The 27614-nt window shown below is 38.0% G+C and overlaps 1 protein-coding gene across 2 annotated transcripts; it reads left to right on the top strand.

Moving 5' to 3' along the window:
* Positions 1-16: 16 nt before the first annotated feature.
* On the top strand, positions 17-27614 carry KDM1B (lysine demethylase 1B). Of its 2 annotated transcripts, XM_059470874.1 has the most exons (22): positions 17-45; positions 227-285; positions 2876-2978; positions 3839-3963; positions 5785-5874; positions 6659-6770; positions 7474-7590; positions 8584-8622; positions 9736-9940; positions 10967-11151; positions 12043-12219; positions 13110-13184; positions 13747-13884; positions 15336-15507; positions 16330-16457; positions 17887-18018; positions 18411-18485; positions 19371-19487; positions 20339-20464; positions 21930-22052; positions 23999-24151; positions 24715-27614. In XM_059470874.1, exons 3-22 carry the CDS (start codon positions 2889-2891, stop codon positions 24796-24798), a joined length of 2463 nt encoding a protein of 820 aa, XP_059326857.1. In that variant the 5' UTR covers positions 17-45; positions 227-285; positions 2876-2888; the 3' UTR covers positions 24799-27614. The 2 variants fall into 2 exon arrangements, with proteins under 2 accessions (XP_059326857.1, XP_059326865.1); XM_059470882.1 differs by lacking the exons at positions 17-45; positions 227-285 and having other exon boundaries at positions 2883-2978; positions 3825-3963.

Genomic DNA, 27614 nt, shown 5'->3' with positions numbered 1-27614 from the left:
AGGAGGATGGCGGTGGGGATGGCGGCGGGGATGGCGGCGGCGGTGGTGAGTGACTCCCTCCCTCAGCTGCAGCGCCCGCCGCGGGGCCGCTTGTTCCTCCCTGGGCTGGCGGGGCAGGTGCCAGCGCTGCCCCCGTCCTCACCTCCCCGCTTCACTCTTCCTTCCTCCGTCTCTTTTTCACTCCCTCCCTTCCTTCCCCCTTCTCCACCCTTTTTTCCCGTTGCAGCTCTAGCAGGAGGCGGCGCGGACACGCGTGAATGTGGACACGAGTGACCCGGCCCCGAGGTGAGTGCCCGGCGCCTGCCCCGCCGGCGGCACCGCCCCCGCCCGGCTCCGGGGCAGCCCAGCCGCGGGGGCTCCCCTGCCCGGGCTGTCCCTCGGGACCCCCGCCCGGCTCCGGGGCAGCCCAGCCGCGGGGGCTCCCCTGCCCGGGCTGTCCCTCGGGACCCCCGCCCGGCTCCGGGGCAGCCCAGCCGCGGGGGCTCCCCTGCCCGGGCTGTCCCTCGGGACCCCCGCCCGCCCTCCCGCCGCCAGCTGTCACTGTCGCGGCCGGCGGGGCTGGGCGCCGCCGCTCGACTCCGGGCTGAGTTTTAGAGGTGTGTGCACTCGCCGTGTTAATCGGGCTGCTCTCGCTTCCTCCCCGTCTCTGACAGCGTGTGTCTTGTGTTGTTTCTTTTCTTAATTTTTTTTCTCTTCCCCAATGACAAACTCGCTGCCGACTGTGCGGGTAAACCCCACAAAGCTTTCCGATATAGGCCACGCATTACAGACGGATGAAACGTTATTGAATGTGACATTCACGCATTATGCATCCCTCTCCTTTTAAAGGGCTTATTTTCTCAGCCCGTTAGATGTCTACAGGATAGGATGCAAAGTCATGTAAAGCTTCGTAGAGTAAGCCATGTTTGTTTGTTCTATAAAAATTTGTGGTTTTTTGGGAGGGTGTTTTTTGGTTTGTCAGGGGAAGTGGGCACAAAGTATCATACATCTGATCTTTTTCTCCTCTCCACCTCCCTCTTACCCCTATTGAGGGGGTAATAGCAAAGATATGCCTGCAATTCTGTACAACTGACCTCTGTCTTTCAAAACGGGCAGCCTCTCTGAATCTGAAATATTTTTACCAAACTTCCTAGTGATTGACACTTTTTCTACTCCTCACCTACATAATGCAAAATTCACATGTTCTTTTACCTTCTTGGATAAAAGGGCCCCACAGCAGCAGCAGCAGACTGTGATCACCTGATGGTCACCACAATGAGTCGCCTGGTGCCTTGCTCGCTACTCCTTCCTCGGTTGGAAGCTTCCGACTGTAAGGACCATGGCATGTCACAACAATTATCTACCATGAGAAGACTAGGTGACACAGAGAGACACTGTTGTGCCACTGATACATAAAAAAAGCTCTAGGGGAAAAAGCCACCATTTTCTGGGGCGTCATGCAGCAGTTTAGGGAAATCTCATGTAAATGAAACTGGTTGGTTTTCTTTACTCTCCAAACTCATCCACCCCCATACAGTGGTAAGTTACAGTGAAGTGATGCTAATTTTCTTTTTTTTTTTTCCAGAGACCAATACAGATTGAGTAAATAACTTTTTTCCTACCTCTGGCTAGTTGTAATTGGAGGCGATACATACAAGAAACAAAGTTTAAATTTATATTGGGTTGTTTGGACTAATTTTTCTCATGTGTGGATACCCTCATGTGATTTGTCTTTCTCTCACAAATAATTTCTCCTATCTTGAGAGGAAAATGAAGCACTAGTTTACTTCACTTGAGTCAGCTTAATAGAAAATTTTGTAAAAATTCCCACTCTCCTCTTGTTACCTTGATTTTTAACAGAATTTCTGAACAAAGATACTGCTGCCTTGTCCATCACTGACAGGTTGAATAAGGAAATTGCATCCTGAAACAGGGAGAATTGAGAAGTCTCATACATATATTAATAAAACCCTCCCAAAAACATAATTACCAACTGATCCCTATTACAACAAAATAACATTCATGATGCAGTGCTGTGGTACAAGGGGTTAATTTCCACTTAATTTCTCTATGTTGTAGAGCACTCTTTAGATTTACTCCTTCCTCTAGGCTGTCTTTGTGCTTTGCTCCCTGTGAAAAGAATGCCTTTGATTTTAAATATGCTTTCATATTTCTGCATCATACTTTCTCACACTCTGTGGTTTCCAGTTTGCATGGTTAACTGTGGTCCATTCTGTGCTCCTACCAATGCAGTCAAAGACAGCTACAGAGCGCTCTCATGCCGTAAATATTTTATTTTGTCCTGTGGAATACTTAACAACAAACTTTGTAATATTCCAATCACAAGTGCAATATAATGGCAGTCCAGATTTCAAATTCTGAGCTCCTTTCATAGGAGGCTGTGCAAGTCTTGGAACTGGTTGCTCATCTGGTATTAAAAGTCTCTTCAGTACACTGTTTGGAAAAGTGCTTTACAGTGCAAATCTCTTGCTGCCAATAAATCAGTAGTTAGCAGCATGAGTGTTACTCTGAGTGGTATTTGAATGCTTGCATCAGCATTAAGCATTGAGCTGTTGTCTGTTCACTTTGCCAACCCAAATTCCAGTTCAGGTCTTCACGTAATGCAAATCAGATTATTGAAATCCAGGATATGCTGATCTGGAACAGCCTGTCAAGAGGTACTCAGGGATCTAATCTTAACGCCGAATTTAGTTTAAAATAGTAGTATTGTTCCTTTCCCCCAGTGCCTCATTCCCATTTTCCTCTCGAATTAACAGTCTAGCTGAACAGATTCTTACCTAGGTAACTCTGTGAAAAGTAGTATTGTGAGTGGCTGTGACTAGCTCTGCAAAGTCAAGCAATTTAAATTAATTAACTATTGCCTACCTTTTTTCAGCTCTAGCAATACAATGTCAACGGGAAGGGTACGAACGAAGAAAAAGGCATGTTCTTCAGACCAGTCTCCAGACAACCTTCCTCTGAGAAGTTCTGGAAGACAGGTATTTATAATTTAAAAACACATGAGTTTGTACTTTGCTATATTTTATTTTCTGGTGTCATTTGTAAAGAAAGTGGGCTTCCTTGTGGGTAAGTTAGGTCTGGGACTTCTTATCCACAGAGAAGGAGAATGAGTTAGTTCCGTGAATAGGCAGGTCATTTTGCAAAGAATATTCAGAAAAGATAAATACTCTATATAACCTGTAAGTACTTAGTGTGTTAAAAATACAATCACAGATTTCTGTACAGTCAGACAAAGCTGTCTGCCAATCCAGACAGAGACCTAAAACAACATAATTCACAGTACCTTTGAGGCCCAGAAGAGACATTTGGTATACAGTTTTGTATCCAAAAAAATGCCTGTATCCAAAAAAGCCTACCCTAACATTTTATTTGAGGCACAGATAGGATTGCCACTTGTAATTAATACCAAAAAGTACTTTAAAAGAGGACATTTTCTGAAGGAGAAATAAAATGAATGCATGATGCTTGACTCATTAACACATGATGGAGCTTAAAATACTACTTAAACTGGAAGCTTTGCTTATCATTTCTTCAGTGCCGTCAATTAGACCAAGGCGAGAAATTTTTAGATATAAATGATATTTCCAGTTTTACTGTGGGCTTGGAGGTTTTTTTTTGGTGGGTTTTTGTTTGTTTGTTTGGTTTTTTTTACTGGAAAAATCTGACCTAATTTGATGGCTGTTTCATGCTGCAGCTAGTTCACAATGGCTGCAAAGATTTTTGTTAGGATTGTTTTAACTATGGGATGCCACTCACAAGCTGCAAAACTATCTGAATGCTGCTTTGTAGAAGATGCATTTGTGTCATTTATGGTCAGATTCCAGCTATTCTTTATTAGGTGAAGAAGAAAGCAGCTGAAGCAACAGATGATGATGATGAAGCGTCAGAGAAGAAATATAGAAAGTGTGAAAAAGCTGGATGCACGGCAACATGTCCCGTTTGCTTTGCCAGTGCAGCAGAAAGGTTTGTTACTTTTTATTTGCATTTTCATGGACTTTCTAAACCTGCAGCTGAAGTTTAGTATTCTAACTATATTCCTGAAAAATCCCTTCATACCTAAATGTAGAGGGAGAATTGAAAGATAGTGCTAATAGGAGTCTTAAGGTGCCAGGAAAATGTCACAAGTTATTCCTGTTGTCCATAACTTTCTCCTGTGAAAGTTGCTAATTCAGATACAGACTATCTTTGGGATATGCTTATTTATGTTATTAATGGTGTCTTCTGGAACATGCCTTGCTTCTGTGAAAGTGAGAGCATATTCGTGTAATCTGAGAAAGCTAAACTTGCTTTCAAGATGGAAAATGAAACCATAATTTACTGTAGAAAGTCTTTACCACTCCTTCACTGGAATGCTTTGCAGTCTGAGGTGAGATTCTAGCCTTGAAATTTTAGGAGAGATAGTCATACTTACCTGAACTCTTTGTTCTTGTACACTTCCTCTGCACTTTCACAAGTGCTTTTGCATTCTGACTTGGTGGTTTTGAATGCATAATACTGGCAAGGTGTACCTATAATAGGCAACATGTTGGACCTCATTATGAAGCAGGCACAGTGTAGCTATGTAGCACTCCTCCCGCCCTGATAATTGAGACAAACTTTCCTTCTTTATAGCACTGAAAAATAAATAAAACTAACTATGTGTTTCATTTAGTTATATCCATGGATTGTTCTTTGATGCCAGGAAGTCAATGTATTCTGGATGTTGTCATAGAGAAGCCAAGTGTTTTGGCAGTTCCCTGAGAGACTTGTCTGGGAAGTGAGCACCTGTGAGATCAGCATTGGTGATGCTACAGTTTTTATTTAGGAAACAATACATACTGCTTACTCATCTTCTTTAATTGTTATTTTAATATTTTGATTTTCATCTTTCCACCCCTCCCCCCAAGTACATACTTTCAACTTTATCTGTATGAGATGAGCTCATTTCATGGCTACTTGAGTCAGTAGCTTAGGTCACTGCTTTTGACTTTGTGCATTTATCTTGAATAATTTCAGTGAGTTTAATGAGAGTATTCAAACTGAAGAATGATTGCTTTATCTGATGAATGTAATCTTTGTAATGGATATTTCTTTTTGAGACTGGTAAAGAACAAATGCTGAGAATGCATAACTGCTTCCTTAGGGTTTGTCTCACTGGGTTAAAATCACAAGTTGTACATGAGAAAAAAATAGGGAACATCTGTTTTGTGTTCAGATTTGCCTTTACAGTTTTGTCAGTTGTTCTGGGGACAGAACATTGTAATGACTTATGAATCAATGGATCACATGTACAAGAAAAATGCTAATTTAAATGATCCCTCCCAATGCTACACTAATATTGGAAGAAAATACAACAAAGTAAAGGAACTCTAAGCTCTTGTGGAGAGAAGCTTTGTCATCTTACACGTTTCCAAAATGCTTAGTGTGTCACAGCACATATTCACTGTTTCATGTTCAGGAAATGCCTGCTTATAGGGTACTAAAGACAGGCTCAGTTGACCATTGTTAGAGGGAGGCTGCTGAAAGCCAGACCAACTATAAAACTGCACATTGTGTACTCTTTGCCTCCCTTGCATCTGGTGTTGCTTAGTTTGGAAACTGGAAATGTTTGAGACAATTGGAATGACCTTATTGTTATTTGTATGGCTGTAGTGCCATGTGTAACTCAGTCTTCATGAATGTAACATAAAGCCCTGGCTTGTTCTGAATATTGTGTTCCTCTTCTAGAACGTGCTACTGTCAATAGAAAGATTTCTTTTTTCCTAAATGTACTATAAAACTATTTCTATGTCTCCTGCATTACAGATGTGCAAAAAATGGCTACACGTCTAGATGGTACCATCTGTCCTGTGGGGAGCACTTCTGCAATGAATGTTTTGACCACTATTATCGAAGGTAGATTGACCAATTAAGGTTGTGTCCTTTCAGAGCTTATTAAAGTTTGGCAGCTGTTGAAACATCATGTATATAAACATAATACAAAGACTGTTCCTCTGTGCTTGCTTTGGTCAGAGTGAGGCTTAGACATTGATGATAAAACTGCAGGTGTTGTATGGACTAATCAACTTAAACAGGGCAATGTGAACAAAACTGGCTAGTTTAGGCAGGCTGGTTTGTGTATTTGCAATTATTCTGAAGCTTTTGTCTTTTTTAAAAACAATGTCAGAAGACTTTAAATTATGAGAACAATTATGACTAAATGTGTTTTCCTTTATAAGTTCAGTTTACACTGTGCATTCAGGAGACCTTGTCTCTCTAAAGCGGTACAATAAAAAGCAATTAGAAATCAGTTTAACTATTGCAGTTCAGTGACCATGAAGACTCTTGTTGGGCTGACAGAGTACTTTCAGCTCCAAGCTCCTTCCCATTTGAGTGGGAGTTACATCCAGCTCTGCCCAGGTTTTTGTGTGCTTATGTGCTCAGCAGTACCCATCACTCAGTCCAGGCCTTAGATACCAGGAATTGCACTCATAAGCAACGGGAAATAATGGTCAAGATGCAATTTGTTGCTGTCGTAAGAACCACGATTCTCTCCTTTCAACAGCAGAAATAAAGTGCTCTCTACAGACTTATTTCTCTGTCCTTATATAAAATGTTTAATTTTAGAGGAACTGCTATTGCTTGAAGTGAACTAGATATTCAATTTTCTGACTGCTTGCTGTTTTCTCTTTCTTCTTAGCCATAAAGATGGTTATGAGAAATACACTGCCTGGAAAAGGATTTGGACAAGCAATGGTAAAAGTGAGCCCAGTCCAAAAGCCTTTATGGCTGATCAACAACTTCCTTACTGGGTAAGGTGAAAGGTGATTTATTTAATAGGAATGTGATGTTCTGATGTGATTCTGATATTCTGCTGTTCAAGCAGCAGGTCAGCTGAGTTTTTTTGGGTTTTTTCCCCTAGTATTAGAGGATTATGAAAAAGCTCAAGATAAAAAAAATCTCATCAGCTTCTCCACTGTTGGAGACTTTCTCCACTGTTGTAGACTTTCTCCACACCCCACAAAGACCAATCTTCTGTTACTTTTCAGTGAAGCAGCAGCTGTGATTTTCAGGTAGAATAAGATTTGACAGGAAAAGTGTGAGTGTGAAAGACATTGAAATCAGATTTTGTATTTCCCGGAAGAAAGATGGGAATGGAAGGAAGTTTGGTGGTAGTGGTATTTTGTTTGAGATTTTTTTTGTTTTTTCTTTAAGTGATGAAGAACATATTTTTTAAGTAATGCTTGCAAAGTCTACTGAAGACCATAGTAATGGGGAATTGAATTAATTTTGGCCTTAGGTTCTGTGCAGAAATTCAGTTTTGCAGAAACAGGTACAAGATTTCTGTAGATCAAACACTACTTATGATCTGATGATTACACAAGAACATATCTAACAATTATATTTTACAACTTTCCCATGCCTGGCTTCTTTCTAATTGGTTATTTAAGTTGCATTAATCTTATCTCTAATCACAAGCAACAAGTAAAAACATGTTTGTTTTTTGACTTGTAGGTGCAGTGCACAAAACCGGAATGTGGTAAATGGCGTCAGCTGACAAAGGAAATCCAGCTGACACCACAAATAGCAAAAACCTACAGATGTGGTATGAAACTGAACAATTCCACCAAGGTAACACACAACAGTTTTGCTCATATTGAAACTTAACAAGTTGGGATTTCTTGTTTGCAGAAATTAATTTCTTCTTGCTTGCTGCTCAGTGTCTCTAATGTCAAAATGAAAGTCTGATGGCCTGGAGAGCTACACAGTGACAGGCTTACATGCTGCTTGGAATTTTTGTTTTCTGTCAAGAATTTTTGTTTTCTGTCAAGAAAAAAGTGTCTGAAATATCTTTGTCTGCACAGTCAATTGTAAAATTCTTCAGCTAGGGGATTATTATCAGCATGTACAAAGTAGAAATGCACCAAAATTCTCATTTCGGTTATGTGTGGCCTTTTTTCATAATTGAGGAAAGCATTTGAAAAGCTCAATGTGCTTTTCCTAACTGCTATCAAGTCTGTCATGGAGCTTTACATAAAAAGTTTCAGCTTTGGCATGAAGGTAACTCCTGAAATTTGAAAGAGTCCTTAAAGTGGCATAGAATCTGTATAGCACTTATAACATGAAAAAACATAACATGAAAATAGTGACCGCATGAAAACCTGAAGAGTCAGCATTTAATTTTGAAACTCTTTGATAAAGTTACTCTTAAAATAAATAAGGAAACTCTCTTTTATAGTCTAGACTAGAAGAGTTGCTCTGAAAAAATGTGGGCTATTTTTCTATACAATTCTGTTGTTTTTTTCTGAATTTGTTTCAGTGTTCTTTCCCATTTTATGGAATAGTATGTATATTTTAATGTCTGATTGGTAGAAACTTACTTAACAAATGTGAATCATTTTTTAGAGTGCTTTTGCTTTATGGTGTGATGTGTTTTTAACCTACACATTTCTCTACCTCTTTTTTTTAACATTCATGTATGCTACAGAAGGTTAACACTAAGCACTTTTAAATGTTGGTTTTTTTTAATTTAGAGAATTATGCCATAGACAATTATTTTGCTTTATACTTAATTTTTTCCATACAGCTTAAGAATAGCTCTCATACCATTCCGTTTTCTTTCAGTCTGAGGGCTCAGACCAATGTTCCATGCCTGAGGACTTGGTGAGTAGTGGCTGTCCCTCCTCATTTGTCCTACAATATGAAAGCAATCTTAAAGCATGACATATTTATTTCCTTTTTTATTTTGCTTCTTTGACCAGTTATGTCAGTATTTATGCATCTTGCTCAGGAAATTGAGAAACACTATTTGCAACAGAGCCTAGGGCCTTTAGTTTTCTCATATTTTTCCCCTTTTCCCTTACCATACTAAGTAGCTTTCAAGTGGTTTGTGGTATCCTTTAGTCATGGCCTGTGACTCAAAGTTTACTCCTAATTCTCATTTTTGATCAGGCAAAATAGTATTCAGTTGCCAGCTTTCAAGTAAAATTTCCCATCCTAAAATTTCCTCATCTTTCAGGTGGTTTCTATATTTAGTCAAGCTAGTCTCACTTTTTTGAAGACTGCAAGAGAGCACCTAAGCATGTTTTCTGTCCTCTCCCTTGCAATACAAAATGTACATACAACATGTATGTTGGTGTTTCAAGGGGTTTGTGATCGTGTCATCCTTCATTTCTGATTTCATATAAACTTCTGTTTAATAAGCCATGTTCACAAGTATACCTGAGGTACTTCTTTGTGTTCTACAGGGAACACATTCAAGCTTATTGTTGACTCTTGTAGAAGCTTTGTGGCTTTGTTTCCCTGATGCGTGTCTGACTTCTAAATTAAGGGTGAATCATTAGCACTTCTTAGGGTTCTAGGAGGTCTTTGATGGGGATAGCAGAATCTAAATTAAATTAGTTAGTGTGGACTTAGTTCTCAGTTCAGATTTCTGGATTCATAAGTGGCTGTAAATGTTTTATAAAGGGCCTGATAAGGCATAGATGTGTTGTTATGGCATGTCTCAATTGTTTGCTTTCCACGTGGTGTGGAGTTTGTGAAGTTTCAGCTCCATGTCTGAGAAGTGATCAATACTACAGGTTTTCTGTGTCAGGCTGAAGAAGGGGAAAGAGGGAGAGAAAATGTTTTTATGACTTGCAATTCTGACATTGGGACTTCTAGTGCTTTTTGGTCTCATTTTCCGAGGGAGGGGGGAAATTGGTTCATTTTCCAATGTTTTTGAAGTATTGACATATTCTCTTCTCCCTTCTTTCCTTCACTTCTCCGCTTGGCCAGAGAGTGGCTGAAGTTTCAGACCATTGGTGGTACTCCATGCTCATACTCCCTCCTTTGCTGAAAGACAGTGTGGCAGCTCCCTTTCTAGCTGCATATTATCCAGACTGCGTGGGCATGAGTCCATCCTGTACCAGCACTAATCGGTCACCTGGTGAATCCAACCTTGTGAAGTTAGAGCACCTAAAGAGCGTGCCTAATGTGACTGGTAAGGGCCATCTGCAGGGCTCTGTTGCTTAAATAGTGTGATACATTTTGTCCTATAGCTGAGTTTATTAGGCACATTAGTTGCCCTGATTCAGCACACTGGTTCTGTTCTCAGCGCTAATACACAGTCTCTGTGTGACTGCCTCTGTCATTTGATGCCACTGCAGAGGTTTTCTGTGTGCCACTGTCATTTGTGTACAGAAACAAGAAATTACCTTGCGGGTACTTAAGGACTGTTTGCATTCTTAAGGAAATGAAGATTTATCAAAAACCCCTAGGATTCTGCTAGTCTTTATATCATGGATCTTTGGGGCTTTGAAGAAAAGAAAATTATTTCTTAAGGCATTCAGATTCTGTTTAGGTTTCCTTTTTTTTTTTTTGCTACTGACAGCCTGGGAGTGCAGATTGGCAGAATAGGTCAGGTATAGGGAAAAATAATTCAGGATTGTCATCCTCATCTCAGAGAGAGTGCTGTGAGGAAATTTCAGCTTATGTGTTGTCTTAGCAGGCTTTGTTCTCCTTAGGTGCTGAAAATAAACCTGTTCATATGTTCAACAGATGTTATATCTGCTTAACAGAAAACTTCATTACATAGAACTACCAATACTGAACGTGGAAGATGAATAATTATTACCCCCTCTGGCAGTATTGGGTGTTGAAGAAGAAAGGAGTTCAGAGTACTGCCTGAGTCTGTACAGTGATGCTAGTACTCACACTTGAATTTAGATTCTACGCCTTGTTGGACTCATCATGGCATTGGAGTGCCATGAAAAGTTACTATTTCTTTGACAGAACTTCAGCTCTGAAAGGTCCAAGGCGTACCCATGAGGCAGCAGGACAATAATTAATGCACAGCCTAGAGGGCAGGAGGGAGGAGAGCCATGTAAATGAAGTCATTATGGAGGCTCCTAGGGGCTGGAAAGCTTCCTTACTTGTTATCTGTGTGAGGTCAGTGGATTGTTTTAGAGGGAGAAGGACATGATGATATCAGGGAGTATGACTAATTCCTGGTGTGTTCTTTATGCAGTTGCAGGCATGAACAAGTATTTCCAGCCTTTTTACCAGCCCAATGAATGTGGGAAAGCACTTTGTGTGAGGCCAGATGTCATGGAACTGGATGAGCTCTATGAGTTCCCAGAATATTCACGAGATCCTACCATGTACCTGGCATTGAGAAACTTGATTTTGGCTTTGTGGTACACAAACTGCAAGGTAAGAGATGCTGATAATTAATTTGTTTGTTTGAAAATATTAGCAGCTTTTCTGGTTTGGAGACTCCTTGGATGTCTCCTTATGCACCCATATTTGGGGTGAATTTTCATGGGAGAAAAATTGCTCCCATGTTTTTGAAAGTCCATTCTAAGATTGGCTGGGTTCCCTTCTTTTCCCCCTTCTTTTCCCCCTTCTTTTCCCCTTTCTCTCTCCCTTCTCTGCATAGGAGCTCCTTCTGCAGTAAAAATCAAAAGTTTTAAAATTATTGTAACTCTACAGTGCTTGTCCAGCTATTAACTTTTTAAAGGGATGCTTGAAGATGTCTAAACAGTGTTTTGTGGTGTTTTATTATTTGATTTTTTTTAACCTGATTGTTGAACAGGGAAGTGATTGTCTTTTTATTTAGGCTAAGCCTATGGCACTGCCTTCAATTCAAACTCCTGAAGTTTCACATACCAATTCTTTCTGATATGGATGTCTGCATTTATGTGAAAAGTTTTGGATATTAATCTCCTTTTCCTTCAGAATGCTGTTTTGGAGTGGATTTTACTGGAATGCCATTGTGAACATCACCACCATGTAGATTCATTTTGTAAATCAGAATCTATTTCAATACCATTCTTGTACTAATGGAACACACCATGGAGTTATCAAAAGTCTCTTGTAGACTCACATGGTTTTATTCTATGCTAATCTTACTTAATAAATTGTTACTTTACTGTGTTAACCTCGCTAACAAGAAATTTCCACAAAAAATCTTTTAAAATGCTCTCAGAAGCCTGAGGCGTGATTTTTTTACCATTTGGTTTACAGTTTAAATATGATGTAAGTGTATGAATAAATGGAATATTCAAAAATCAGCAATTTCTATTCTTCCTTTCTCCTTTGCAGGAGGCTCTCACCCCTCAAAAATGTATCCATCATATAATTGTTCGGGGGCTTGTGCGGATCCGCTGTGTGCAGGAAATGGAGAGGATCCTGTATTTTATGACAAGGAAAGGGTTAATTAATACAGGGGTTTTGTCAGTCAGTTCTGACCAGTACCTTCTTCCTAAGGAATACCACAATGTAAGTTGCTGTGATAAATCCCTACATTATTAGTGCTATAAAACTACATGGTGCATGCAATAATTTTTTTTCGTTCTGGATTTTTGGCTCATTTACATAAATGGATGGAATGATAGGTAAAATTACATCTAAAAGCTAATATATGGAAAGTTTTTAACATTGTTTTTTTATGCCTTCAATGGGTATGGTAACTACATCAATGAGACTCTTTCCAAAAAAGATTTTTTCCCACTAAGATCTATGGAATTCATTCCCATGGGTTTGTGCTTCCCATGTGCTGTTCAAATGGATGGGAACTGTGTGAAAAATATACAGGTTTTCCGGCTCCTGTAATACACCTCTGCTTCCATAGGTGAGGAAACTGCTATTCCAGGTTGGTGTGCAAGAACTGTGATTAAGAGGGAACATGTTTATGACTAGAAAGTTGTTAGATAGCACCCAAAGCTTATTAAATTACTGTATTCTGTAACAGGATATCTCCTAGAAATTGTAATGTTTGGAAACCGTATTTGTAGATGTTTTTCATTTATAAAATAGTTTTTACTGGTCAACTCAATCTATGATTGAAATATTTACAAGGGAAGTATGCTTCTTGTCTGATAAATTTGAGTCCTACTTTTGTTACTTTTTGTTGCTTCAGCTCTTTCTGTTAAAAAAACTTGAGGCATCTTCTTTTGAAGTCCTTAAAAACTTTAACTATTTTCAAGGCTACCACTGCTCTTTTTTCTATGTTAAATGCACTGTCATCTTTAAAAGTTATCACAGATTACTTTAGATGACAAAAGAGCCTAGACTTCTACAAACATTTTTACCTTTAGCAAATGAGAGTGAAATTATAATTTCTATTTTATTTCTAACTATTTTTATTTAAATACTTTAATATTTTTTAGAAATCTGTCATTATTGTTGGGGCTGGTGCAGCAGGATTAGCAGCAGCCCGGCAACTGCACAACTTTGGAATTAAGGTAAGAAACTTTAGAGTAGATTACATTAAGAAATCAGACTTGCTCTCTTTGAAAAGTGTTCATCAAAAAGAAAAAGCCTACATTCTTGTTACAAACATGTATGCACCCTGATTAATCTGGGGTTTTACTGAGTAAACCTGCTTTTTAAAACAAGCATTTATTTGTATCTAAAATTAAACAGCATGCAGCATAGATTTTGTACAGACACTGCACACAGATCATTGTGTTCAATAGCCTGCAGCATGCCTTAAATTCCAGTTTTGGGATTTCCAGAATAAATCTCCAGCTTTTTTAAAAAGAAGGCTTATTTTTGTCTGGCTTGTTTCTAAAGTAACAGTTATATTTATATGTGTATATCCCAAAGTGTAACTTTTCTAAGATGATTTAAATGCATAAATTAGCTACAAATAATACAGAAATGAAAAAAGTGTTAAGATTGCTAACATTGCTGGATTGCTCAGGGGTTTTTTTTTGTGTTTTGTTTTCTCCTTTGCTCTGGAGTTGAACAGATATGTTTAATAGAATTAAATCTTGCAATTTACTAAGTTGCATTTTGCCACAGGTCATTGTTTTAGAAGCTAAGGACAGAATTGGTGGCCGAGTGTGGGACGACAAGACGTTCACAGGAGTCACTGTTGGAAGAGGCGCACAAATCGTCAATGGATGTGTCAACAACCCAATGGCACTAATGTGTGAGCAAGTGGGTTCCTGCAGTGGTCATGATTATCACTAGTGAAAAACTTGTTAAAGCCAGGCTCAGATGGCTGGGTAAGGGTGGGAGTGCTTTTCTTGTGACATGATTAAAATCCCGTTCTGCATTGTCAGTAAACCCCATGTTGCTAATATGTCTTTGATAACAGCTGGGAACAGAGAAGGGCTCTAGAATGGTTTCAGGCACATTATGTAAAAAAAGCAAGGTGGCTCCAGCTTCAGAACCAGAAGAAACCACTTTTTCCTCTTTTCTACAGGTAGTAACGTGGAAGGTCCCCAGCAGCTTTCTTTAGGGGTGAGAAAGGCTTTACTGGGGGAGGCTACTGCTTTTGTGATGGATTTGCCTTTACTGCCTCTCGATATTTCTAGTCAAATTCTGCTCTAATTAAGATCAACATGTCTAACAACTAAATTGCTACTGATGCAAACATGCTGCAGTTCAGTTTCTTTAAAAAATTTTTCTACTTACTGGTTTGGTTTTTTGGAGGTAGGAATCTGAATTTCTCCATGTGGAATCTGAGTATGGGTTTTCCTCAGAGACGTGCAAACCCAGCCCATGCCATTTTCATTGTTTAATGCCCTGTAGTGCCATGAAGAAATTCTGTGGTTTTTTTAAAAATCATGTTTTATTTATGAAATGGGGAACAATGACTTCTGGATACACTTTAGATACTCATCCCTTTGTGGTCATTTAATGTAATTTTTCATTGAAAGTTCAGCTGTATCTTAAGATCTGCAGTGGTGACCAACAGCCTAGAGAGATGTGAGGATATGTGAAAAGCACTGGAGCATGTCCTAAGTAAAAAGCCCCTTGGAAGAAATTAGCACTGTATTTGTGCTATTTTTTCTGGATTGACTCTGTAGAATGCAAAACCATCTTTATTTGAATTTAGCTCTGTTGTGTTTTCAATGCAGGTTGGACAAGCAAAGCAAGGTTTAATTCCAAATAATTTCTTTCTTTGCTTGGTTGTTAATAACATTGGTGATTAACTGGCAAGCAATAGCCTGTCAATTCCTGAATTCAGCTAACTGTTTGGGCCTCAGACACCAGAAAGTTGTAGAAAGTAACTGATTCTAATAGTGACTTAGAAAATAAATTGAGGTAGAAATAAAGGAGACTGGTTCATCATGTTTGTTTACCAGACTAAATTTCTATACTGCAACTTTCCCTTGCCTGACTGGAAATTTCCAGAGAAAGTTTCTGTGAATCCACAATAAAGGAAAGGATGGAAAAGTGGGAAAAAACAATTTGTGGACAATTAACAGATAGAAGGATTGTTGATATTCAAGTTTGAAGCAAGAGTTACTCTGACTAATGATGTTGATGGTTTTTAAATGTTATCACTTAAATAAGAGGCACTCACCTTAGGTTAAGTAACTTTGAGCGGGTGATGTAGTTTTCCATACTTAAAAAAAGCAATAAAATGTCTTTTTCTTAAGCTTGGCATTAAAATGCACAAACTAGGGGAGAAATGTGACTTGATCCAGGAAGGTGGAAGGATAACAGATCCCACTATTGATAAACGTATGGACTTTCATTTCAATGCCATCCTAGATGTTGTCTCTGAGTGGAGAAAAGATAAAACCCAACATCAAGATGTTCCTCTTGGTGGTAAGTGAGACATGTATTGCAAAGTGAAGATGTTGGCTGTGTTCATAAAGTTCTATATTAAATTGGTTCTTACATCAGATATGTTTAGAAGTCTGTGGCTGTCCATCTGATCTTAAATCCAATAAGTATTTCTGATATTGTATCTTGTTTTCATGAGGTAGCTTTTTCAGTATTCAGTATAACTAGTGTCACTAGCAGTTCCAAAGAGTTGCTTCTGGCTGAAGCAGGCCATGCTAGACATAGCTCTTATACTTTTGACTAATCTGCCTAAAAAAGAGCCTGATCAAAGCCTTCTGCTGGCAAGAATAGTCCCATCTCCATTGGTAACGCCTCCCACCACACTCACAGCTTGCAAACTCAACAGCAAAAAATAAACTTGCTCAGAAGTGGCTGCCTCCCAAATCTCTTCAGCATGGATTCTGTAAGACAGAATTAATAACTCCTATGTTCTTCAGTCTGCCCTAGATCAAATTTTGCAGTTCTTTGATTTTGTAATAATTAATCAGGATTTATTTGCAAGGATCCTCCATTATCTTAAAGTGTATTTTACCTGAAATCTTCAACTCTACATTGATGATAGCTAAACAATTAATTTCTCTCCTTTTTCACTCAGAAACCTGTGAGTAAAGAACAAAGTTATACTCTATCAGTGAAAAGATCTTGTGGTTTTGTTTTTCTTTTTTTTCTATGAGAAGAAAAACATCTTGGTACAAATTAGCAATAAGCATGAAAATCTTGTGATCCAGGGAAGAGCATGTTGAAATGCAGTAGCACTTCTGACAAATTGTCATATATTCTTATTTTAAATGTGTTCTTTTACAGAAAAAATACAAGAGATATATAAAGCCTTTATTCAGGAGTCTGGTATCCAGTTCAGTGAGCTGGAAGAAAAAGTACTGCAGTTCCATCTCAGTAATTTGGAATATGCCTGCGGCAGCAATCTCTCTCAGGTGGGTTTTGACAGCTGTGTTCTGAAGTGACTGAGCTTCACAGAAGACAGAGTCAGAAGTAACATTGAGAAATCACCTGATCCATTCCTTGGCCCTAGAGGAAGAAACAGCTATCCTGACTGTTCCTACACCCATAACCTGTTGTTTGAAAGCACTGAGACACTGACTCCAACACTGCCTTATTTAATCTGATGGGAGCTCCTGATGTGCTTCCAGCGAGATGCTCTTTAAGTAGAAGTTGAGAGTAGATGGTTAGAAGGGAGCTGGGCATTTTGCTGAGATGAGAGGATTCACAGGAGAGTTAGTCCTCCTCAGATGCTGGGTGTGACTTCTGCTTCTCAGCTCTGTTTAGAAACTGAGGTATTTCTCTACCCTGCTATATATCTTGAGAATAAAGGCATTTGACTCCTGAAGCGTTCCAACCTGCTGGTGGTGAGCCCCAGCTCACCACTCCTAGGTACTCTCTTGGCTGCCCTCCTGACTTCAGTTTCAGCCAAGCAGCTTCAGGAAATACAAAAGTATCATGTTGTTGGCAGTGCATTGTTCACTTGGTCCTGTTGCTACATTTAAAGACATTTAGTGTCAATTGTACTACAGCAGTGGGACAGCTGACTGATACGTGCAGATGCACAAATCTGAACTGAGAAGCACACAAGAACATAACATAAATCTACAAGACAATGCTGTACCAGAGCAGTCACTGGAAAATATTTTGATAGGTTGAATTTTCATATTCCATGAGTGCCAGGGGAATTAAGAAAGATGCAAAAATCTACCTTACCTTCAATTTTGAAATCAAAACATGATTGATTTTATGCATCTGCAATGATAGGAATTGGCATCTGAATAGTAGTTTGAGAATTGTTTCAGATTTTTCACTGCTAAGTGGCAATTGCTTAGTGCAAATACTACTGTTTTATTAACTATAAGGTTGCAGGGGCGGGAGGACAAGGTCAATGAAAGGTGTCATGGAACAACCTCCAAAGTGACAGAAAAATTCCATTGAGTTGGGTTTTTTTTTGTGTCTTATTTTCCTCTTTGTGTTGGGAAATAAGCTCTTTCCATTTTTATATGAAGTCCTAAGGCTGTAAAATCTGATTACTTGGCTAGATACAGTCAACTGAAATAAATACGCTGCAATTCACCTGGCTTTTTGTACTATTTTCCTTGTTTTATCTCCTAAGCAGAACCATAAATTCCCTGCTAGTGACCAACCCATGTTATGCCTTTTTTTAATCCAGCAATTTATATGTTATATACTAGCATTAGGTAAATAAGCATTCTGATTTTGTATCACCATAAATTCTGGTGATACACTTTTTTTTTCCCAGTTGCAAAGGGATTAAGGTGCTTCTTCTAAAATGTGGAACTTTTCATAGTACCCATGTCCCCTCACCAGTAGAAACAGCCAGGTATGTTCTGTCCACAGGTATCTGCACGCTCATGGGACCACAATGAATTTTTTGCCCAGTTTGCTGGAGATCACACTCTTCTAACTGTGGGATATTCAACTGTGATTGACAAGTTGGCAGAAGGGCTGGACATCCGGCTGAATTTCCCAGTGAGTCTGGAAAACATTGATGCAGTGCCTGGCTTGGATGGCTTTGAAACACCCAGTCATGTATTTGTATTCTTTGGGACCAGGTGAATCTGTGCCTGTGACTGTTTCAACTTGTCTTTAAAAAGAACCAAGAGGACAATTTCAACATTTCTGAAATTCTCTCTGAGGACTGTCAGTACCTAAATATTATTATATGGTCTTACATGTTAGAATCATGATGATTTTTCTTTTTCAGCTTCATGAAGGCTATTTTTTGTCTTTCAGAATTTCTCTGGAAATTTGTGTTAATCACTTTCTAGATTGCTGACAAGTGCTATTTTAGCTATTCTTGCTGGAAGTTGCATTGCATATGTACATTTTGTAGTACACTCTCTCAATGTGTCTTTCAATAGGTTCAGAGTATTGACTATTCTGGTGAAGAAGTGCAGGTCACTACTGCAGATGGAACAGTGTGGACAACACAAAAGGTACCAAGTATACTTCAAGACTAAGAATTTTAGAGAACACACAGTACATGTCCTTTTTTTTCCTTTTCTTTCTCTCAGAATACTACTTAGTCCATTTTTTCCCTATTCAAAGATGAATACTCATGTATTTTAGTGGCCTTTATTTGGGTGTCCTAGAGCCTCATTTTTGGTGAGCATGCCTGAGATTTCAGTATGAGTTGGCTTGAAAAACTAAGGACTATAAAGGGTAGTACTAAAAATGTGAAGCAAATAGATTTTTTTCTGGTCTTTGAAGTGACATTTATGTTATCTAGTTCCATTCCCTGCTCAGCTTTACCCCCGTTAGCCATGTGTATCATGTTAAAATTTCCAGGATTTGACAACCCCTATTTCTCAGTCTCTCTTACTCCTTGTATCCCCACCTTCTTCATGCTCAGTAGTTTAGCTTTCAGTAATTTTTAAAATGATACATACACTTGATAAAGATTGGATTAGATTGACATCAACAGTGTTACTGAGTGTATTTTAAAGAGAAGAAATCTCTGAAGGAATTCAATTCAAACCAAATCACTGACTTTCTATCTCTCATTTCAAACAGACAGCTTAGTTAATCTGAGAACCATTGACTATAATTTACTGAAGTATTGGTGGCATGGTTAGCCACTGTGATACAAGCAGTTCATCAGACTATGACTTAAAATCAGTGAACTGAGGGTTCTGTTCTCACCTGAATGTAAGGCATGTGTTTCTCATTAATGGGAACTAAAACCAGACACTAATCTAGAAATGTCTGGCTCATTATGCTGCATCCTACTAGCATAATCCAAGATAGTTAGGAGGGTGTTGTGAGGCTTAAGTACTGTATTCAGGTTTTGGTACTGTTGTGACTGTAGCTATTTCTTTCAGGTATTAGTGACTGTACCACTGGCCCTTCTTCAGAAAAATGCCATTCAGTTTAATCCTCCACTGTCAGAAAAAAAAATTAAAGCCATTAATAGTTTGGGAGCAGGAGTCATTGAGAAAGTAAGTGATTTCATATTATCTTTAATCTTCTTTTCAAAGAAACATTGGCTGTTTTGTCCCTGTTGCTTTTGCAGTGTATTTATCAAGGTTTACGATGCATAAACATACATTTATGTTTTACTTGTATACAGTAGCCCAGGAGAGCAAAATGTTATTGGGGATCATGTGTATTTCTGTTTCTTAGGTTTCACAACTTAATGGGGTTTTTAAAGAAACTGTTCACAGAAGAATTTCATGGCTTAAATATTTTGTTATTAATTTTGATTCACGATGGTCTTGGATCTTTCAGAATTCCAGTAATGTGTTTATTTCAGGTCATTTTAACCTAGTAAATTCATAAAGTATTTGCAAAGAATACTGAAAGTTGTGTGTTGGACCAGTGAAAAATCTCCTACCCTTTCCCAATACAAAAACACAGCCTCTCCTGAATAGCTCCCCTGTAAGATGTGTGCTTAGAACAAAACAGTAACAAAGTAATGCCAGAAACAGGATTATGACAGTGTTGAAATTTAAAGACACGATTAAGAAACTCTAAATACAGGATGCCACTCATTTAAGTTATACATTAGGTTTAAAAAAAATCTGCTGAATTACTTGAGCAGTTCACACAATTACTTCCATTGTGGATTTGATATTCTGTGCATTTGCAATTTATGACATCAGCATTTCTTTTTCTTTGCCTGTCCCACTTGGAGGACAGGTTCATTTATTCTCTGTTGAGACCCACTCATAGGAAGAGCTGTGTCTAAATGAGTGGAAACAGGAAAACACATTAGAAGAACATAAACTACATCCTGTTATGAGTTTTGTGGCATGAAATGCTTAAATTCTATTTTTCTATATCTTTCTAGATCGCCTTGCAGTTTCCATATAGATTTTGGGACAGTAAAATTCAAGGAGCTGATTTTTTTGGTCATGTTCCACCCAATTCCAGCCAACGTGGGCTCTTTAGTGTCTTCTATGACATGGATCCAGAGGTATGATATATTCCAAGTGTGTTTTCTCTTGGCCCTTCATAAACTCAGGTTGTAATCTAGGTGCAATCATTACTAAACAACAAAATTTTTCTTCTTCCCATCCCCACCCACCATCTGCAGCTATTCAGAGTAGTGGAAAAAGCAGTGTTATTTATCTAGATAAAGCTCATCAATATTTTGTTGTAATAAATGGGAATGTTTTCCATTGTTCAGATACAGACTAATATACAAGCAAGTACATTCTCAATCTCTACCGAAGACAAGTCTGTAATTCTTTACTATAAATCTGCTAATGTGGGAAAAAGGCTACTAGTCACTTCCAGTTTAGGACTCTGTTCCCCTATTACATCAGCTAAAAATCCAGTTAGAAAGATCATGCTGACTTACTAATGCTTACTGGCTTGCAGTAGTCTGAGTAACTATTTGGAATAGCAGAAGAAAAGACAAACATCAAGTTCTGCATGAAACTGAGATCTGTAGGGTCAGTTTCATACTCATGAATTTCAAAGCAAATTGAAACCACTGGATTGACATCACGTTTCTCTTCCCTGCCAGTTCCAAGCAGATACATTACACATTTATGTTGTACCTCTTCATACTTTTACAACAGCTGCTGCTTACTACTTGGCAGCAATTAAAAGGCCATTTTGTAACCTGATGTCTCACTCCAAAAGGAGACCATCCTGTGATGTTTCTGCTCTGTTACTGCCTGATCTGTGCCTGTATACAACTTTGCTTAAATGACTTCTCTCCAGTACTCTTAAGCTCCTGCTACAAGAGGTTTACTGTGCTGGTGCTGTTCAGAGACCCTACATATAATGCTTAATTTTCTTGACAGCTATTCTCTACTAGTTATCAAAGTCAGTAACAGAAGAATTATTCCCTCACATGAACAAGAGATGCAGAGTGCTTTGAAGGCACTCAGAACCTGTGGGCTCTTCCCTACTCACCACTTCACCTCTAAAACTTCTCATGGTAGCAGATGTCCTGAGGTGGAAGGAAAATACCAGTAGACGTGACCTTTCATTTCTTGGTCCAAAATCTGCTGGTAAGAACCTAGTATTGGTATAAACAAAAACATATCTAACTAGTATTTAAATAGACTCTCTGTCACCACATTTTTGTAAATGGAGGTGAAAGTTTGGCAGAATACTGAAGCTTAGAAGGGTGCACAAAGAATAACGCTATTAATGTAATTTTTTGAGGGTACAGCCTTTAAGTAGGTAGATAGGAAGTTTTCAGTGAATTCAGCAAGTAGTAAAAGGGGCTGACTGTAACAGATTTGTGAACAAGACATCAGAAGATGTAGTAATTTGAGCATAATTACTGTAGAATATGCACCCTTTGTTCCAAGGAATCAAACCCACTTTTCTCTAGAACAACAATTCTTTTGCAGCTGGAAATATCTTTGCAATACCAATTAAAAGAGACTGTTTATGAAATACTTAATAAGGTCTTGTTTTAGGGCAAAGAAAGCATTTTAATGTCAGTGGTCACCGGAGATGCTGTGACAGCCATTAAGAATTTAGATGACCAACAAGTACTGCAACAGTGCATGACTGTACTCCGAGAGCTGTTTAAGGAGCAGGTAAGAGAAAAAAGCCTCTTTTATTAAGACATGAATTAACTTGTCACCAGAATAAAGCTTTCAAGTGTAGTACTTCATGATGTATAGGCAGACCTTTGACCTTTTAAACTATTTTTCTTTTCTTGTCAGTTTCAGGGCATAGGTTTTCTTTGAGACATACTAAAAATCACAATTTTTGGTCTTTTGTGTGAAAAATGTATATTGAAATACCTTCGATCTCTCTGAAGGACAGTAGTATATAACTGTAAAATAGAAATGAACTACCATCCTTTAAAATGCTTTTAAAAAGCAAAATTAATTAAAAGCAGTACTTCAGGCAGGTAACACAAAACATACTTCTTACTTAGTTGTCACTTTTTTTCTGGTCATCACCACTTCTAATATATGGTAAGATCTTTAAGCTAGATGAATTTGATTGATTTCTGCCTTCTGCCATGCCAAGGCAACTGAAATTACAACACCCCCAAACCAATCCAATCCATTTCTCTTCTGCTAACTAACAACCCTTTCTCAGCTGTCTTAGGATGGAGGTATGGGCAAAACGATATAGCAAGGGCCCTACATCCTGAATGTAAAAAAACCCTAGATAAAAATTTCTACCTTTTTTCCTTCACCCAGATCATCATTAGGATAAAAACTAATTGGAAAATCAGGGAAATCTAGGCAAACAAAACACTATCACTTAGCAATATTATTTGCATTCTACTCTAGAGACAATAATGCCTCAATTAATTTACTTCAAACAGTTAGATCCCCATGAATGATTGTGTTCAGGGGTGATCTCTCAAGTTTTACTGATGGTTCAAATGTTAGGATTAATTATCTTGGAAGAACTTCAGTATCTGAAAACTCAACTATTCCTAGAAACATACACTAGTAATGCTTTATTGTTACAAGAACCATATGCAGTGGAAGTTCACATACCTGTATCTTGATCTCATGAAAATGCAGCAAATGGGTCTTTGGTTTCAGTGCCACTCTGGTCCAGAAGAGTGATTTTCATGGCTGTCTCCATGGTTTACAGCAGTTGGGAATTTCAGTCACCTGAGGACGATGTAGGGGGATTTTTCAAAGACAAAATAGCTTCAGGGGTGTACCAGAACTACTTCTGGGACATCCATACAACTTGGCATATTTGGCTGCTCCTTGTTTTGATCACTTGAGTTTGAGTTTCTCATGTGCTGCCTGAATGGAATTTATCTGTGGATAGCAGACCTTGTGCAAGAGGCAAGCAGAGCTGCTTCTGTTTACTTGTCATGATCTCCTCCAGAGTAAGACACAGTTGTAGTTGACTAAGCCTTCATACAAGTGTTACTCAGGCTCTTTTTGGCAGAAATCTGTGCAATTTGCATGCTGCAATGTGACAAAGAATACACAGTATTACTTCTTGTGGTTCAGCCAGACCCTGACTTCCTGGTTTTTGTTTTCTCCCTGAACCTAGTTTTTAAGACAGCTCATTTTCTGATCTTAGATAAATAATCTTATTGATCCATTGGGATAAAATTATCTCCAAAATGAAAATTGAATTTTGAGATTTAACAAGCTAGATGTTACAAGCATTATGCCTAACCAAGACAAAAATTGCTTACATTATACATATGTACATGTTGAACAAAATCAGTTTTGTAATTGTTTACAAGAGTATGTGTATATGTATTTTAAGGGTTTTTTTTCTTGTGTACTTCTTGGTGTATTACAATATGCAGATCTGTTGCATTCAGAATAGTGCAGCTGTGATGTTTCAGGCATCAGGCGAGTCTAGCAAACAAAATTATTTTTTGTGGTTAGTACTGTAATAAAAAAAAAAGGAATTTAATTCTGGAATGTGATCAAATTTTTTCTTAATAATACTAAATACTCCAAAGATGACTAGAAACTGTTTGAGAAAAAGCTGTGCAATTCTGAGCTTTTCTTTGCAGTGCTTAACTTCTGTTTTGGTTATGCAGGAGGTTCCTGAGCCAGAGAAGTTTTTCGTTACCCGATGGAGCAATGACCCTTGGCTGCAGATGGCGTACAGCTTTGTGAAAACCGGGGGCAGCGGCGAAGCTTACGACATGATGGCTGAAGACATACAAGGAAAAGTTTTCTTTGCTGGTGAGGTAAGTATCTTTGTTACCATTGATTAGAGTTACTGGGAGCAGTTTCTTATGGAAGATCATCTCTTGCTATCCAACACTATTAATGTAGAGGTAGTATTTAAATATTCTGTTAGATAAATATGCTAATAATTGACACAGAACCCTTTCTATTCATATTATTACTGGGCATGGGAAGTCTGCCAAATATTTCAGGTCAGAAGTAAAATGAATTTTTAGTCAAATTGTCTGTTACTCCACTTGTGGGTAACATAACAAATGCACCATGGTGGTGTAGGATGCATTCTGTACTGGGGCAGAACTTAACCTGCCCCACTAAAGTGCAGATAGCAGAACAGACTGCTGCTTTTGTAGCTGACTTGCTTGCAAGTTTTGAAGTTGCTAAAAATCTTGAGTGTTTCCTCTAATATTCTTTCTAAGGAGTTTCCCATGGCTTTTAAAAATGTAGGTATATGATCAAGGCAAACAGAAATGATGTTATAAACTAAATTTTTTTACTATCAGTTTCAGAAACAATTGACTTTTTTTCTTTCTCTGTGGTTTTGTTTTTGTTTTTTTTGATACAGGCCACAAATAGGCACTTTCCTCAGACCGTTACAGGAGCTTACTTGAGTGGAGTTCGAGAAGCCAGCAAAATAGCAGCATTTTAAGTACTGAAATTTTGTGTTTATAGACATATTTTTAATTGATTTCTGTGGGTAAAATTATCTTCAAGTTTCCTATTGCTGCCTTTTTCTTACGTGGTACTTGAATAGTATATGGTACCTGAAGATAAAGTCTTCATCTTCCTCTTCCTCTTTCTCCCCCACCCCATTTTTAGGCCCTGATGATAGATATTGTTGGGGGCTTTTTTCCAGCTAAGGTATTACTAGCAGGAGTGACATTGAATCATCAGCCACAGCTTAAATAAGAGAACTTTTGTCAAGAGTCCTCTTCTGTATGGCTCAAGTCATGCTATTGTGAACCTTCATTTCAGAAGGTCAGATTAAAACTAGACTAAGTTAACATACAGCATTAAAAATGCTGGCAGTTAGTAATTATATGGGAATTTTCCACTAACTGTGCTTCTCAGGTTGATTATGCTCATAGGAGTTCAAACTGGCTTCCAAGAGCCTGAATAGCCTAGAAAAAATCTAGGATTAATGTTGGAAGGAACTCAACTATCACTTTTCCCACTTGCAATCAGTAACCTTTTCTATAACATTTTTTCATATTCTTAGCATCCACTAAGCGGGCTTTGGGATATGAAGTTTGTTCCTTTAAATAAGAAAGCTGGAACAGTTTACAGTGCAATCATAGAAAGGTTATTGTAGCTGATCAAAACTTGAAAAATTAACTTCTAGTTTACTTTAAAAAACTTTGAATAAGTAGCAGAGATATTTCAGAGAAATTCTTGTTACAATAATAGGCTAAGAGTTTAGATTTGCTGATTGCTTCTGTAGAAACAGGACAGCTTAAAAGTACCATGTTGCTATGATTATTTTGAAAAGAAACTTCCAGATTCATTTGGGCTGAATAGAGGAAGTATCAGCTGATTTGACTGTACAGTGAGGGATGCAGGACTGTAAGTTCCTAATATCTCATTGAAGTTTTATATTAAAAATTATGAAGATGAATGAGGAAAAATATTAACATTCTTATGAAGGGCTGAAACAAGGTGGCTTGCACTTTGACTTGAAGTTTTTTTTCTTTTATTATGAAAGTATTATTAAAAACAACTTGAGATACTAATTCAGTAACAGCTAGACATCTATCTAGTTGCTTTTTCATGGGACAGAGAGGAAAATATTTTTCAAGAGAAATAAGAGAGATGTAACTGGGATACCTATTGTAATACTATTCCAGTATATTGGTATTAATGAAAAAAAATTTAAATCCACTTTTAGATCTCTTCCCCGACACCTTCTCTGTAACTTGGCTGCACAGATGTCATGATTTCTGAAATGAACATAAGCACTTACTCTATCCTGCCCCATGCTCATGCATTTTCTCTTTTATCAATCCCTCCATCTAAGAATGATACAGCACTTATTTCCTTAAAGCTGCATCCTTGGAAATAAAAAACAGGCAACCTTAAGAGAAATCATAGGATGTTAAGGGGTTGGAATGGACCTTAGCAATCATCTAGTCCCAATGCCCCCTGCCATGGGCAGGGACACCTCATACTAGACCAGGTTGCTCAAGGCCTTGTTCAACCTGGCTTTGAACACCAGCAGGGTCCAACTGAATAAATGCAATTCTGCTTTTCAAATATGTAGTATTGTGTTTTTAGAGTAGGTAGGATATTGTTAAAACCCTTTATTTAATCTCTAATTTACAAGGTGAAGATGTTTATATAACTAGATGTTTTTCAGATATATATTCTGTTCTGCTTCTTAAAGCTGAGTTATATGGACTAATAGGAAGAGCGTAACTGTTCATAATTTTCCTCTACATAAATACTGGTATGTACAGTTTTAAAGTATTTCCAATTATAAAATTGCAATTTGAAGGCTGCAAGAAGCAAGACAAAGCCTTCTGATGATAAAAAACAATCAGGACATCAAATTTTGCTTTTGGCAGTCATTTGCACTTTGTTAATTTCATATATTACAGTCCAACTTATGGCATAACTAGCAAAGATTGAGAGCTATGTATGTTTGTTTGAGTTCCAAGTTTCTTTCCCACTTTATCATGTATGACAAATTATTAGGAGAGAAGCTTCTGGTGGTGGGAAAAAAAGCTAATTACTATAAGCCCAAAACCTTATATTCAATGGTTGCTTTAGCTAACCATGCTTAAAAACTTCAGTCAGCTTTGTAACAGATACAAACATGTCACATTTCAGGTAGGAATGGTCTGGAAAGTTTAGCTCAGCATCCATTTCTCCAGTTCAAAGTCTGTATGAACATGCTTGATGTCATTCTGTTAATTTGTACTTGGGGTTTCAATTTGGCTACATCTTGGCAGCAAGATAAATGCTGTATTTGAGGGAAGAGAGATGGACATGAAGAAATACTATCACATTTGGCTTTAGATGATGCACGCTTACAGCATTAGAAAAACAGATAAAAAATGGTAAATTTACCAATGGCCTAGTCTACTAATTGTATATTGTTTTGGTGCCAGGGCACTTAAAACTGTTTTGTGCTGCACTAAAGTTTGAGGAGTAAATAAGTATGTTCCATTTTAATTTACGTTCATTTGAAATATGTAAGAACATCAGGCTGGTTCTGAGACTTCATTCTTTAATGTTGCCCAAAATTTTTTTAATATCTATGTTAAAATTTATTTCAAGCATGTATGTATTTTTTCTTTTGTGTTTAATTTATTCCCTCAAATAAAGAACTGGGGAATGTTTTCTTTCAGTAGGTTTGTTTAAATGTTATTAAAAAGATTTGAATGCAGAGCATGACCTGTTACACTTCAGTTCTTCTGTGTGACTATGTTATGGCAGCAGAATAAAACTGGAAAGTATCCATGGGAA

This window comes from Ammospiza nelsoni, chromosome 1 (genome assembly GCF_027579445.1).
Source record: "Ammospiza nelsoni isolate bAmmNel1 chromosome 1, bAmmNel1.pri, whole genome shotgun sequence".
NCBI classification, from domain to species: Eukaryota; Metazoa; Chordata; class Aves; order Passeriformes; family Passerellidae; genus Ammospiza; species Ammospiza nelsoni.
This window is presented reverse-complemented; position numbering and strand designations above follow the sequence as displayed.